This window comes from Gobio gobio, assembly GCF_949357685.1.
Source record: "Gobio gobio genome assembly, chromosome: 4".
Taxonomy (NCBI): Eukaryota; Metazoa; Chordata; class Actinopteri; order Cypriniformes; family Gobionidae; genus Gobio; species Gobio gobio.
The window spans coordinates 39,352,450-39,366,514 of NC_137100.1; the positions used below are offsets into that span (position 1 = coordinate 39,352,450).

Here is a 14,065-nt window from a genome sequence, read left to right on the forward strand (position 1 = left end):
CACAAAATATTAAGCAGCACAACCGTTTACAACATGTGACACTGAAGACTGCAGTAATGGCTCCTGGAAATGTAGCTTTTCCATCACAGGAATAAAATACATTTTTAAAAAACTTTTCTGTCCCTTCTTTCTGTAGTTCATCAGAACTATGTGGGGACGGATGCGGAGAAGAACCCCTTCTTCCTGTCTGTGGTTCTGTCAGACCAGAACAACCAGAGGGTCCCACAGTACCGAGCCATCCTCTGGCGCAAGACGGTGAGTCGTTTGTGCGTCACTTTTGCTCTGAGCAGTGAGTGACTCACATAACAGATTGACCTCTTCATGAAGTGACTGCACTGTTTTGTTCTGTTGTCTCAGAGGCCAGTATGTGAAGACTAAATGCCTAAAAACACTGAATGCACTGTCAGTGACACAGTATTAAATGTCACCTTCCTATGAACAACAAGGTCTCGGTTATAAAACCTTGTGTCACAGCCTCCAGCAATACTGGCTTGCTGTCTTGTTATGCCATCTCACATTTCATTCATGTGTCCATTTCAGGGTACTCTAAAAATCAGCCTTCCATACAGTCCGACAAAAACACTATCAGTCAAATCTATATTAAGGTAAGTCTGTCTGTAATGCACCCTATTCGCACATGCAAAGATTTAATTTGAGCGAAATAAATTAAAATGCATTAATTTGCCCCCTTTGACCCTTTCACCCAGTGCCATGAATGTGGATCGTTTCGAAAAGGGCCCGAGGGAGATCCTTAACCCAGAGATTCAGAAGGTGCCCACCCACACCTGTCAATCAACATCACATGTCCTCTGCTCTGTTAATTACTGTCTATTTTTTGCTCTGGTTTGTTGTTCTGCTTCATAATCACTTTAGGATTCAAACGCAGCCGCTGTCTGAGCTGCTATTGCTCCAGAGAGCTTAGCTTTTGTGGAAATGTGTGCCGCTAATCAAAGGCCATTGTCAGTGGCATTCAGATATTTGAATGCATGAACATGCTCTCTGTAATGTTTGTGTAACCCACGCTATTAGTGCTCCTAACTGGTGTTTAGAAATTTAACCTCGATAGAAACTGATTGTTTTATTATACTGGGATATAATGATTTGAGCGAAACTGTTTTTTATTCAGTTATTTATTGTTGGCAGGATTTACTGGTGCTGGAGGAGCAAGAGGTGTGTACTGTCAAATGTGTGTATATGTGTTTGATTCAAGTATGAAATGTAAATAAAAGACCTTCTTAGTGATTTCTAAATCAACTTCTTAGTGAATTCGCCCTGAATGCTCCCTCACATGTGTTTGTATGTTCTTACAGGGCAGCGTAAACTTTAAATTTGGTGTTCTTTATGCCAAAGATGGACAGTTGACAGATGATGAAATGTTCAGCAACGGTTAGCACATAACCACTCATAACATACTTATAATACTAAATATTCATTTCCCTTTCTACTGACGATGTGGCCCTCACACTGTGTAATAATAATGATAATCAATAACAAGTTTCTCTCATAAATACTAACATAAATAATCACATTACAGAAGTACAATACAATTAATTACAATTCACATTGATTTTTTTTATCTATGTGAACAGCATAAGGTGGCTCACTTGATGTCTGTTAAATGTATTATTGCGCTACAATCAAGTTGATTTTCTATGGTTTTGCACTTTTTTCAGAAACAGGAAGTGAGACCTTTGACAAATTTCTGAATCTGCTTGGCGACACAATCTGTCTGCAGGGCTGGGCAGGGTATCGAGGAGGACTGGACACTAAAAGTAGGACAAATACACATACACATGTTTACAAATCAACAGAGGGTTATTTTTTCCCTTTTCACTATATTTTACTCTCTCTCTCTCTCTCACTCTTTCTCTGTTTAGATGACACTACAGGAATGAATTCCATCTACACAGTCTATCAGGGTCATGAGCTCATGTTTCATGTTTCCACCATGTTACCTTATTCTAAAGAGAACAAGCAACAGGTATGTTGAAGAACACATAAGCTAAAGATGCACAATATGTTGCATAGTGGTTACTGGCCGATATTGGTGGTTTATTCTAATGTGTACTGCTTTTTAAAAGTTTGGGATCGGTATGTTTTCGGTAAAGAAGTCTCTTATGCTCACCAAGGCTTTTATGTGATAAAGAATACATTAATTACATTATAATACAGATTTTTTTTTTTAAATGTATGTAATATAACTCCATGTAAACCTACTTTTGATCAATCAAATGTGTCCTTGTTAAATTAAAGTATACATTTCTCAACAAAAACAAAAAAATCTTACTGACCTCAAACTTTCGAACGGTAGAGTACATTAGTCAGTATTGATATACCGTATTGTTCCGAAGATAAGACAATGTTTTTTTTCTTTGAAATACATCAGAAAAAATGGGTTTGTCTTATATTCAGGGTCTAGACTTTTTACATGTCAAAAATACACCTGCAAAAATAGGTGGCGAATGTGCCAAGAAATATGGTGTGTCAGAGTGTAATGTTAGAAGATTGCGAGCGCAAAAAGGTATTAAAAATGCTTACAGTCAAAGAAAAGTTTACCGTCTAAGAGCAGCGTGACCCATGCGTGATTTTATAACGTAAGACGGTACCCAGATTTCAACTACAATAACATTTCACATTTTGTACTATGTATTTTTTTTCCTTGTTTGATTCCTATTTTGTTCTGTATATGTTGTAGCGCTTTGAGTTTGAGAAAGGCACACTACAAATAAAATGTATTATTATTATTATTACTACTGTTAATTCAATTTTGGTAGGCTGCATGGTTTTCACTATGAGATGGCTAGCCTAATTGTTATATAATTCAGATGATGCCAAAAATTGTTTATTTTTTTTATTTTTTTATGTGATCATTGGACTTTATACCCATATTTACTATACTTCCGATACAAAAAAAATAGGCAATATGAAAATTGATTTCAAATAAAAGCATTTTCTTTATAAAATAAAAACTTTTAGTTAGTTAAAAAAAACTTTTTCCAAAAGGTACATCTTGAAAAAGGTGGGTCGTCTAATAATCAGGGTCGTCTTTTATTCGGAACAATACAGTATAACAGTCAATACTGAATATTTAATTGTTCATGCTCATTACCTCTATTTTTAGTTTTAGATTATCTTTGTCTTCATTTGAAGTTTACTAAAAGTTGATCTTTAAAAACAATAATAATTTCATTTAATAACATTACAAATGTCGTTACAAATGTAATCTTTAGCAAGTCCCAAAATACCCATTTTCACACTGTACATTCTAATGTTGTGATGCCTAAATTGCATCATTTCAAACGACTGATTTTACTTTTTGTATAAAAGTTTATTATCAGCCATAGCATGAAAATAATTATGTGATCATCATACTTTCATTATCAGCCTTGTCAGCCCAGTCCTGTCTGAATGGGAATATAGAGAGACATTCGGGTTTCAAACACCACAAAAAAAAAAAACCACATCCACTACAAATAGAATTAGATGAAGACAAATAGAGAGCAAAAGAAATACAGGGAGAAGGGGAAATGAATGAGACATTTGAATGATAGAAAGAAGGGAGCTGCGTGTGTTTGTTGAGGCAGAAAGGAGCCAGTCTGTAGCTCAGCAGGTGGTGAGGGGAAAACAGGCTATATTTAACATCCAAAAGCGCTGGACATCACAGCGGTCAGTCTCTCCCTCTATTTACTCTGTTGCTTTTCCCCCTTCCCCCCTCCGCTCCATATCCTGATTACATCAAGCGTCAATCACTTCACTCTCTCTCACTTCATATCCCTCTCTTCTCATCACACAGTATTCCCTTTGCTCTCCTTCTGTTACTCACTTTTTCTATTTCACTCTATCACATCGTATGATTGAGTACAAGTAGAGCTCTTGTGCACTGGAGTGCTTGTGGAAGCATTCACAATAGCAGGATTTTCAAAGTGTTTGTGTCGGTTCAAGGTCTTGGCACTCTACATCCAAGAGCCTCTTCAGCCCTCGTTGTCAGTAACAACCTTTACCTATGCTGAACCGCTCATGAGAAAAGCTCCTACACGCTAAGTCTCTTGCTGACCCTAAAAGCATACAGACGCACAGAACAGGAGGAATACTCAGGGATTAGGTACTGTTCACAAGGGAGAGTGAGTCTTTCCATGTAAGAAAACTGTTCTCTACCCAAAAATGAAACTTCTGTCATCATTATCTCACCCTCATGCCATTATTAACCCAAATGACTTTTTTCTGTGGAACATGAAGAAACATATTAAAGAATCATAGCTATTTTCCATCAAGGGCAGTTCATAGGGACTGCATGAAAGATATGATCACTACGAACTGTTGTATGGTTTAAAGTTTTTCATACCAATGGTGTTCTAACAGAGGACTTAACAACATGGGTGTGGAAAAACATGAAGGTCAGCAAAAAAAGACCAACTTCACGTTTTTGGGTGAACTATCCCTTTAAATTAATCTCAGACAGCTTAACCCTGTCAAACTGCTGGAAACATGTAGGAGTCAGTCATGAAAGCCTGTTGGTATTGTTCAAGTGTTATGTGTGTGTCACTGGAAGGATGTTCTGTGTGACAGCGAGGGGAAGTGGCAGAGAATCATAATTAAGCTTTCAGTAGAAACAAATCTGTCCCTGCAATAAGTAAATACTCATTCCTGTCACAGCTCACGGTCAAGCGTATGTATCTGTGTCTGGATGCGCGTGTTTTTGATATACCGACGGAGAGGGGAAGGTGAAAAGCAGCCATGTAGTAATTGAGCTTTAAGGGGATGTTTGTGTGCGTGTGTGTGCTCTCGAGACAAAAAAGATAAAAGCTCTTTTCAAGCATAATGGTCCAGACTCATTAACAAGCTCAATTATGCTTCCTGGCTAACGGGCGTGAGGTGTCAGAGGGCATTATGAATGTCCAAACATGCACACAGACCAAACTCACCAACAAACACACACAGAGGCATGTATTCTTTTCAAAATTATTTTTAATACTGGAGAGAGAAAAAAGTGGTTTCACTTTATTTTGACGGCCCTTTAACATATTCTCTTGACTATAAGTAACATTTCACCTACATATCTACTAACTCTCATTACAGTGTTAGTAGAGTATTTGTAGACTGGTAGGGTTAGGGTTAGAATAAGTTGACATTGCAAAGTTACTTGTAGTGAACAGAATGTTCAAAAGGGACCATCAAAATAAAAGTGTTACCAAAAAGTTGATGTATTAGTAGCTGTAACAAAACCAGCTTTTTGAAATGTGCTTTACGCATGTATGATTATAGCTTTAATTATTTTGCTCTCTGCAGGTAGAGAGGAAGAGACACATTGGGAACGACATCGTGACCATCGTATTTCAGGAAGGAGATGACGCCTCTACGTCCTTTAAACCCTCTATGATTCGCTCCCATTTCACACGTATCCGTCATCCTCAAACTAAATGAAACTGCTGGAATAAGTCACTCAGTGGCAGTGATTAGGCTATTTATGGGTGACATGTTTTTAAAGGGGGGGGGGGGGGTGTCTAAATTAATTTAGATGTTTGTGTACATTAGTAGTTCCCCTTCGAGGGAACTCGAACTGCGTCATCGTGACGACACTTTGGGGAACGCCTCTCGCGTAAAGCGTCTGAAGAAACTGTAGAATCAGCCCAATCCGATTGGTGTTGCGTGATGACGTAGTATGTGACGGCATACCCGGAAGATACAAAGAGACGTCTGAACGCAACAGAGATAGCTTTTTTGCTCTTCAGCGTGAGCGCTCTGTTTGTGCGTGAAAGAAAGTATTTAAAGTATATTATGGCGAGCGAGCGTTTCAGGCTGTGTGTGCACCCGTGTCCGCGCTACATTACGGGCATGGACACACATCAGCTTTGTGTGCAGTGTCTCGGCGTGCAGCACGCCCAGGCCGCTCTTGAGGGGGCGGCTTGCGGTGATTGTGAACTGCTGCCGCTGAGGGTGCTGCGCTCGCGGCTGGCCGTCTTTGAGGAGACCGGTCAGCCTCGTGAGCCCCGCGGTTCTGGGCCTGCGTCTGTTGAGGCAGCGCGGCGCCGTAGATCGTGGGGCTCACAGCGGGATCTGTCAAGAGGATATGGGACTGCTGAGGCATCTTCCCTATCCTCCTCTGACGATTCTGATATCACACGCCCGCTATAGAGGAGCTGGTGGAGGTTTTAACCCACGCTGTGGCTAAGCTGAGTTTGGATTGGCCACAAGAAATAGTGGACATCCAGCCACCATCTAAGCTGGATGAACGCTTTTTCAGGCGTCGGGTTCAACCTCCACGGCGGGGCCTTCCTTTTTTCCCCGATCTGCATAACGAGTTGTGTAGATCGTGGGAAAAACCCTTCTCAGCCCATGTAGCAAATCCCCCAGTACTCGACTTTGCTAATGTGCTGGGGACGGCTGAGTTGGGGTATGCAGCGTTGCCACAGGTGGAAGAGGCGCTTGAGGGCCACCTCTCACCAGGGGCCGCTGCATCATTGAAGGCTCCGTCGCTGCCCACTAAACCTTGCCGCGACACGTCCAAGTTAGTCGGCAGGGCTTTTAGTGCGGCAGGTCGTGCTGCTGGTTGTCTGCACACCATGGTGGTCCTGCAGGCATACCAAGCCGACCTCCTCAAAGAGCTGGATGAGGGCGAGGGACCATCTCCGGATGACGTCACCAAGCTCAGGAAGGCAACGGATTTGTCTCTCCGCATTACCAAAGAGACGGCTCGCGCTGTGGGCCGCTCTATGGCTGGAATGGTATGCGTTGAGAGGCATCTCTGGCTGACGCTGTCGGGAATCAAGGAGAGCGAGAAACATTTTCTCCTTGATGCCCCGATCTCGCCTTCTGGCCTCTTCGGCGGGGCAGTGGATACTGTCGTGGAGAGGTTTCAGGAGGCGAGGAAGCAGTCAGCCGCCTTCCAGAAGTTCTTCCCTCGCCGCTCGGGCTCTGCAGTTAGAGCAGGCCCGGCTGGGCAGCCCGGACCCTCATCCAGCTCATCGCACCGCGATGTGCAGAGGCAGAGTGTCGCCTCCCACGCCCCTCCTGAGGGAGCTTGGCAAAGGAGGCGGCGCTCTCGCAGGAAGCCTTCTCAGCCTAGGAGCGACCTGAGGGACGTCATCCAGGCTAAGAAGGCTCCCAAGCAGTCCTAGCTTCGGCAGGACCGCTGAGAGTCATCCCCCACAGGGATGGAGCGATCGAGGTCGTTCCCACTCTGGGACTCTCGGGGAATCGTTGCTGCGCTCCCGCCGTCCAAGACGCTTCGGGCCGCATCGATTCCCTGCGCGCGCGCACTGAACCAGTCGCCTCCATTAGGACTTGCGACAGTTCAGCAGCCGCGTGCGCCCTACGGACCTCTTCCCCGACGGCACCCTGCCGGTCAGCCGCTTCAGGGAGTTGGGGTAGAGGCTCGATTAACACCCGAGGCTGGCCTCGAGAGGCTAGTTCCCTTAGTAGATTATCTCGGCGCATGGTCATGCCTTCCGGGTATATCTGCGTGGGCCCTGCGTACTGTGGAACGGGGTTACAGACTGCAGTTCGGTTTCCCTCCCCCGAAATTCAACGGGGTGGTTCGGACTGTGGTCGGTCCCGAGCAGGTGCGGGTGATGGAGCAAGAAGTACGCTCTCTGCTGGTCAAGGAGGCTATAGAATATATTCCTCCTCCAGACAGGGAGTCCGGGTTCTACAGCCGGTACTTCATAGTTCCCAAGAAGGATGGGGGGTTGCGTCCAATTCTAGATCTCAGGCATCTGAACCGGTCTCTGAGGAGATACAGGTTCAGGATGCTCACAATTCCAGCCATCGTGACTCAGATCCAGTTCGAGGACTGGTTCGTCACGATAGATCTGAAGGACGCATACTTCCATATCTCCATCCTTCCAGCTCACAGGAAGGGCCTGCGGTTCGCTTTCGGGGGCGAAGCGTACCAGTATCGGGTTCTTCCTTTCGGCCTAGCTCTCTCCCCTCGCACCTTCACGAGGTGTATGGATGCAGCACTGGCTCCGTTGAGACTCCAGGGCGTCCGTATACTCAATTATATCGACAACTGGCTGATTTTGGCTCAGTCGTACGATATGGCAGTTCGACATCGAGATGTCGTTCTAGCCCACATTAGGTGCTTGGGTCTCAGACTCAACACGAAGAAGAGCGTGTATACGCCCTCCCAGAGGACTACGTTCCTGGGGGTTGTATGGGATTCGACGCTGATGCGGGCACAGCGGTCCCCCGCACGCGTGGAGTCCATACTGGCGATGGTCTCGAGAGTGAAACTGGGCCGCAGCCTCACTGTGAAGCAGTTTCAGAGACTGCTGGGTCTCATGGCAGCGGCAGCCAACGTGATTCCGTTCGGTCTGCTCTACATGAGACCCCTCCAGTGGTGGCTGAGAACCAAGGGGTTTTCCCCCAAGGGGAATCCTTTCCGTATGATCAGGGTAACGCGCAGATGCCTTCGTTCCCTCGTCATGTGGAAGAAACCTTGGTTCCTGTCCCAAGGGCCAGTGTTGGGAGCATCGTGTTGCCGGAAGTCCGTTTCAACAGACGCTTCCCTCACTGGTTGGGGCGCGGTCATGGAAGGCCGCTTTTCCAGGGGTCTGTGGGGGACCCGGCATTCTTCCTGGCATATCAATTGTCTGGAAATGTTGGCGGTCTACAAGGCTCTGAGGAGCTTTCTCCCGGACCTCCGCGGCCACCATGTCCTGATACGATCCGACAACATGTCGGCAGTATCGTATCTAAACCACCAGGGGGGCCTGAGGTCGCGCCCTCTTTGCAGACTGGCGCATCAGGTCCTTCTGTGGTCCCAGGGGAAGTTGTCATCCCTCAGGGCGATGTACATCCCCGGGGACCAAAATCAGGGAGCAGACATCCTGTCGAGGCAGGGGCTGAGGCCCGGGGAATGGCGACTCCACCCCGAGGTGGTGGAGGCTATGTGCGAGCGGTTGGGCCCGGTGGAAGTGGATCTATTTGCGTCTCAAGAGACGTCCCACTGCCCGCTGTGGTTCTCCCTCACTCATCCGGCCCCACTGGGGCTGGATGCCATGGCACAGACGTGGCCGAGGCTGCGTCTGTACGCTTTTCCCCCGATTGCTCTGCTCCCGGGAGTTCTGGAACGTGTCCGCCGGGAGGGCGTCAGCCTTCTCTTAGTAGCACCCCGGTGGCCCACTCGAGTATGGTTCTCCGACATCATCGACCTGCTGGGATCTCTGGGTCTGGCCCCTGAGGGGGCTCAGTTCCTAGCAGAGGGCCTGTCGGCAGGTGTTGTGGAGACCCTACTCAGTTCCAGAGCTCCATCTACCAGGAGGTTGTACAGCCTAAAGTGGAATGTATTTTCCACTTGGTGTAGAGAGCGGGAGGTGAACCCAGTTAACTGCCCGGTGGCTTCAGTGCTGGAGTTCCTTCAAGACCGCTTCTCCGCCGGTCTTTCCCCGTCCACACTTAAGGTGTATGTGGCTGCCATTGGGGCTTTCCACGCACCTTTAGGTGATGCGACATTGGGAAGGCACCATCAGGTTGTACGATTCCTCCGTGGGGCTCGGAGGATGAGGCCTGCGGCTCATTCCAGGGTCCCAACCTGGGACCTGGCAGTGGTGCTCGAGGGGTTGGCTGAGGCCCCCTTTGAGCCGCTGGAGTCAGCTGAGGCGAGAATACTGACCTTCTGGCTTTTCTCCTTGCCATCACTTCTCTGAGGAGAGTGGGGGACCTCCAGGCCTTGGCGGTCACGCCGACTTGCCTGGAGTTTGCCCCTGGCATGGTTAAAGCCATCTTGCATCCCAGCCAGGGCTACGTGCCCAAGGTGCCATCTAACAGGGCAAGGTCAGTGGTTCTCCAGGCATTCCATCCTCCACCTCACGTGACGGCGGAAGAGAGCCGACTTCACCTCCTCTGCCCCGTGCGGGCATTGAGGATCTATTTGGAGAAGTCTGCTCAGTGGAGAAGGTCAGACCAGTTGTTGGTGTGTTTTGGCTCACCCAAGAAGGGGCTGCCTGCATCCAAACAGACGATCAGTAGTTGGATTGTCCAGGCTATAGCCATGGCTTATCAGGTGCGCAACTTGCCTTCACCTTTAGCCGTGAGGGCCCATTCTACTAGGAGCATGGCCTCCTCTGTGGCCCTCCTTTCTGGAGCCTCTATGCAGGAGATCTGCGAGGCGGCGGGGTGGGCCACCCCTCACACCTTCATTCGTTTTTATAGTCTGCATCTCCCTGAGACGCCTGGCGCGAGAGTGCTCGCCCCCTAGTTGTGCCTGGTTTCCAGCTTCACACTGGGGTGGGTATGATTGGTGCGGGATAGTTGGTACTCGTTCCCCAAAGTGTCGTCATGATGACGCAGTTCGAGTTCCCTCGAAGGGGAACGTCTCGGGTTATGACTATAACCCTTGTTCCCCGAGAAGGGAACGAGACACTGCGTCTCGTGTCCACCCAATCATCAGAGCGCTCGCTTCATCGCAAAGAACGCTATCTCTGTTGCGTTCAGACGTCTCTTTGTATTTTCCGGGTATGCCGTCACATACTACGTCATCACGCAACACCAATCGGATTGGGCTGATTCTACAGTTTCTTCAGACGCTTTACGCGAGGGGCGTTCCCCAAAGTGTCGTCACGATGACGCAGTGTCTCGTTCCCTTCTCGGGGAACAAGGGTTATAGTCATAACCTGAGACGTTTTGCATGTGGAGATATTGTATGGATGATTTCCTTTACGTACCCCACAGATATTTTTGCCTTAGTTCGATATAATAGCCAGAATGATAGTTACAGGTATGTGTGTGTTTGGAGGTTTTACTTTTTGTGAATATCATATATATAGAAATATATTTAATATTTTAAAATGTAAAATTTATTTTAATAATATATGAAAGATTATTATATTGTATATACACTAACACTACTGTTCGAAAGTTTGAGGTCAGTAAGATTTCTTTTTTTTTAAATGAAATTAATACTTTTATTCAGCAAGTATGAAGTAACAGTAATGACTTTTACATTATTACAAAAAAATATTTTAAATAATTTTCTTTTGAACTTTTCATCAAAGAAAATAAGATAAAAATAAGAAATGTTTCTTGAGCACCAAATTGGCATATTATAATGATTTCTAAAGGATTATGAGACACTGAAGCTTGAATACATTACATTTTAAAATACATTGAAATAAAAAGTTAGGAAACACTTTATAATAAGTATACAGTAATAAAGTATTTACAAATCATTAAACAACTATTAGTTTATAGTTAATTCATAGTTAATATATTGTAGTCTCTACATTGTTAATATATCATACAAATAGTGAGTTCTTCATTCATCGCCACTGTAATTAAGACAGTTATTATTGTTTAATTAGCTTATAGTAAAGGAATTGTTAATTGATTATTAGGAGTAAATTGTGACAATGAAGAACTCATTGTTTGTAAATAGTCTATTAATATTAATATATTAATAATAATTCATATAACAATGTATAGACTTCTAAATATTTATTAACTACGAATTAACTATAAATGAATACTTTGCAAATTATTTATAAGTACTTTATTGCTGTATACTTATAGTGTTACAAAACAGTTATTTTAAATTGTAATCATGTTTGATACATTTCTTACTGTTTTTACTGTATTTTTCATCAAATAAATGCTTTTTCAAAAACATTTAAAAAATATTTCTGACCCCAAACTTTTAAATGGTAGTGTGTATCATTTGTACCATAATCATTTTGTTATTTTGCAGGTTGAAGATTTTCTCAGAGGAGAGTGTGCCACTGTTTGGCCCACCTCTCCCTTCCCCTCCAGTGTTCACAGACCACCAGGAGTTCAGGGACTTTCTACTAGTTAAATGTTAGTAAACTCACCCGTACATAGAGCCGTTTTACATGACAGCATGAAATCACTTTTCATAATCTTGCCTCTGAAAAAACACGTCTCTGCTGATGTAACCAAAAAAATACAAGCACTATCAAAGCCTATTAATATTGATTCAAAGCATGAAAGCCCATCCTACTAAACGGTTTCTCACTGAATATCCTGTTTCAGTCAAAAATAGATTGTATTACAGAATTTAAAATTTCATGTCATTTCAGTACACAGACCTCCTGTTAGGATACACACCTGTGTTTTCTGTTTAATGATTTGTTTAATGACTCCGTAAAGCTGATGCTTTCATTAAACAGACCTTGTAAAATGTGACATGATGGTTCCTAAGGGAGATTCTGTTACATAATACTGTTACCTTTATCCTTCTGTCTTCTGTAGTAATAAATGGAGAAAAAGCCACTCTTGAGACTCCCACTTTTGCTCAGAAACGTCAGCGTACACTGGACATGCTGATCAGATCCCTGTACCAGGATCTCATGCCTGATATGCCCAAGGTATGGACACATAATCTAGAACAATGTTCTCAACAAAGGGGCCAGGGGCCCATTAGGGGGCCTCAGCAAACTTCCAAGGGGGCCTCAAGATGATTTAAAATAAGCCAAAACAAGTATTAAAATATGTCAAAATATTTCTTATTTTTAATCCCCAACCCCCCACCCCTCATCTTTTTATTTTATAATTTTTTTGTATTTTTTTTTTTTTCAGAACCCTTTATAACCATGTCTTATAAAGAAGCCAAATTTTAAAAGTGTAATGTGTAATTTCCAGACCTGAAAAAGTCATGAATAAATAAAATTAAATATTATATATTCATGAGCATTTTTATGAATACACAAACGTAAACAAAAGTTAATCGCAAACCAATGGAAAAGTCATAAGGCCATATAAGGAATTTTTTTGTGGACAATGAGGAGCCTTGGAGTCAAAAAGGTTTAAACCCATTGATCTAGCATACTATGTTTCTGTACATTATTCTGTTTCTACATCTATCCTGAAGCTATTACCTCACTTTCTTTTCCTGGCATATATGTTTCATCTCACAATTCTCTTCTGTTCGTAAATACAACTCTTTCAAACCACTGAGCTGTCAAATGCACTTTCATTCTGTTGTAGCACCCTGTCAGCTGGTCCTAGAGCTGGATACTGTCGTGTTATTGTTGTCTATTCCTGTTTCTATTCTCAATTACTAGGGTTAGGAATCAGGAACCGCTTTCATTTTTAAAATGTCATATTTTAATGAGAAGAAAAGACCTGCTGCAAAACAATACAAAGACAAAACAATCTTGTTGTTGTGTTGGAATCAGAATTTGAACCATCATTCCCTTGTGATTCTGAACCCAATGTACAGTATTACTACTGATAAGGTACAGTGGTGTAAGACTTTGTTAGTCTCTGCTTTGCTCTGTCTTTCTGGCTGTTTCTGAGTCAGTCGCTCAGACCCATATTCATCTCTACCACTCCTGTAGGTTCCCTTCTCTCCACAGAACATGCTGAACCGACGCTCATTCAGCGATGTACTGCCAGAGTCGCCCAAATCGGCTCGTAAAAAAGAGGAGGCGCGTCAGGCTGAGTTTGTTCGGGTGGGACAGGTAGGATATAGACATCTATGCAAATATGATATTCCACATTGGTATGAAAGAGAATGTTATTGTTATTAATAAATATAATATTGTGTACAGGCCTTGAAGCTGAAAACTATAGTTCGAGGGGATGCGCCCACCAGTCTTGTCACTACTGGCCTTTGCAGGAAAGAGGTGAGGGGCATGAGGAAAATGCGAGGGATGCTGTTATTTTGTTTACGATTTATCTCTTACAGTGTTTCCTATGTTTTCTGCAGCCATGGGAGTCACAGTCGTTCTGCAGCAGCTTCCCATATGATATAGTCTGTGGAGACTCATGGGGACAGTCATTACTGGTCGCCACAGATTCAGCAGGGGTCATGCTGCTGGAGGGTGAGAATGCTTTTTCATGAGAAACAGCACAGTTGGATAGAGTAGCGGTTTTCTTAAAAATGTGATGCTAAATGTCATAGATGCAATACATTTCATTGTGAATCCAAATTGTATAAATAAGATTTCAGGGTTATAGTAAAGGGGTGTAACGTACTCGGCAAGGATGAGCAGAAGGGAAACACAATTATCCAGGAATCACAGGAGTAAACCAAGGCAGTGTAACAGCTTGTATAAATAAACACAAGACAATACCGGACGAGGACCAGAACCAAACTTAGGACTAAGGA

The 14,065-nt window shown here is 44.0% G+C and overlaps 1 protein-coding gene across 9 annotated transcripts in view; it reads left to right on the plus strand.

The window, feature by feature from the left end:
• Positions 1-14,065, plus strand: part of garnl3 (GTPase activating Rap/RanGAP domain like 3) — a 104,071-nt gene that overhangs the window by 61,378 nt on the left and 28,628 nt on the right. For 5 of the 9 annotated variants that reach the window (XM_079815630.1, XM_079815634.1, XM_079815631.1 and 2 more), the window contains 14 exons: positions 137-255; positions 541-605; positions 708-771; positions 1,144-1,170; positions 1,311-1,386; positions 1,674-1,772; positions 1,878-1,981; positions 5,287-5,395; positions 10,672-10,717; positions 11,684-11,790; positions 12,205-12,320; positions 13,293-13,415; positions 13,506-13,580; positions 13,664-13,778. In XM_079815630.1, the coding sequence (XP_079671756.1) occupies positions 137-255; positions 541-605; positions 708-771; positions 1,144-1,170; positions 1,311-1,386; positions 1,674-1,772; positions 1,878-1,981; positions 5,287-5,395; positions 10,672-10,717; positions 11,684-11,790; positions 12,205-12,320; positions 13,293-13,415; positions 13,506-13,580; positions 13,664-13,778 (1,245 nt within the window). Of the gene's footprint in view, positions 1-136; positions 256-540; positions 606-707; positions 772-1,143; positions 1,187-1,310; positions 1,387-1,673; positions 1,773-1,877; positions 1,982-5,286; positions 5,396-10,671; positions 10,718-11,683; positions 11,791-12,204; positions 12,321-13,292; positions 13,416-13,505; positions 13,581-13,663; positions 13,779-14,065 lie in introns of those variants that run through there. The other 4 variants (XM_079815632.1, XM_079815638.1, XM_079815635.1 and 1 more) reach the window with 2 other exon arrangements.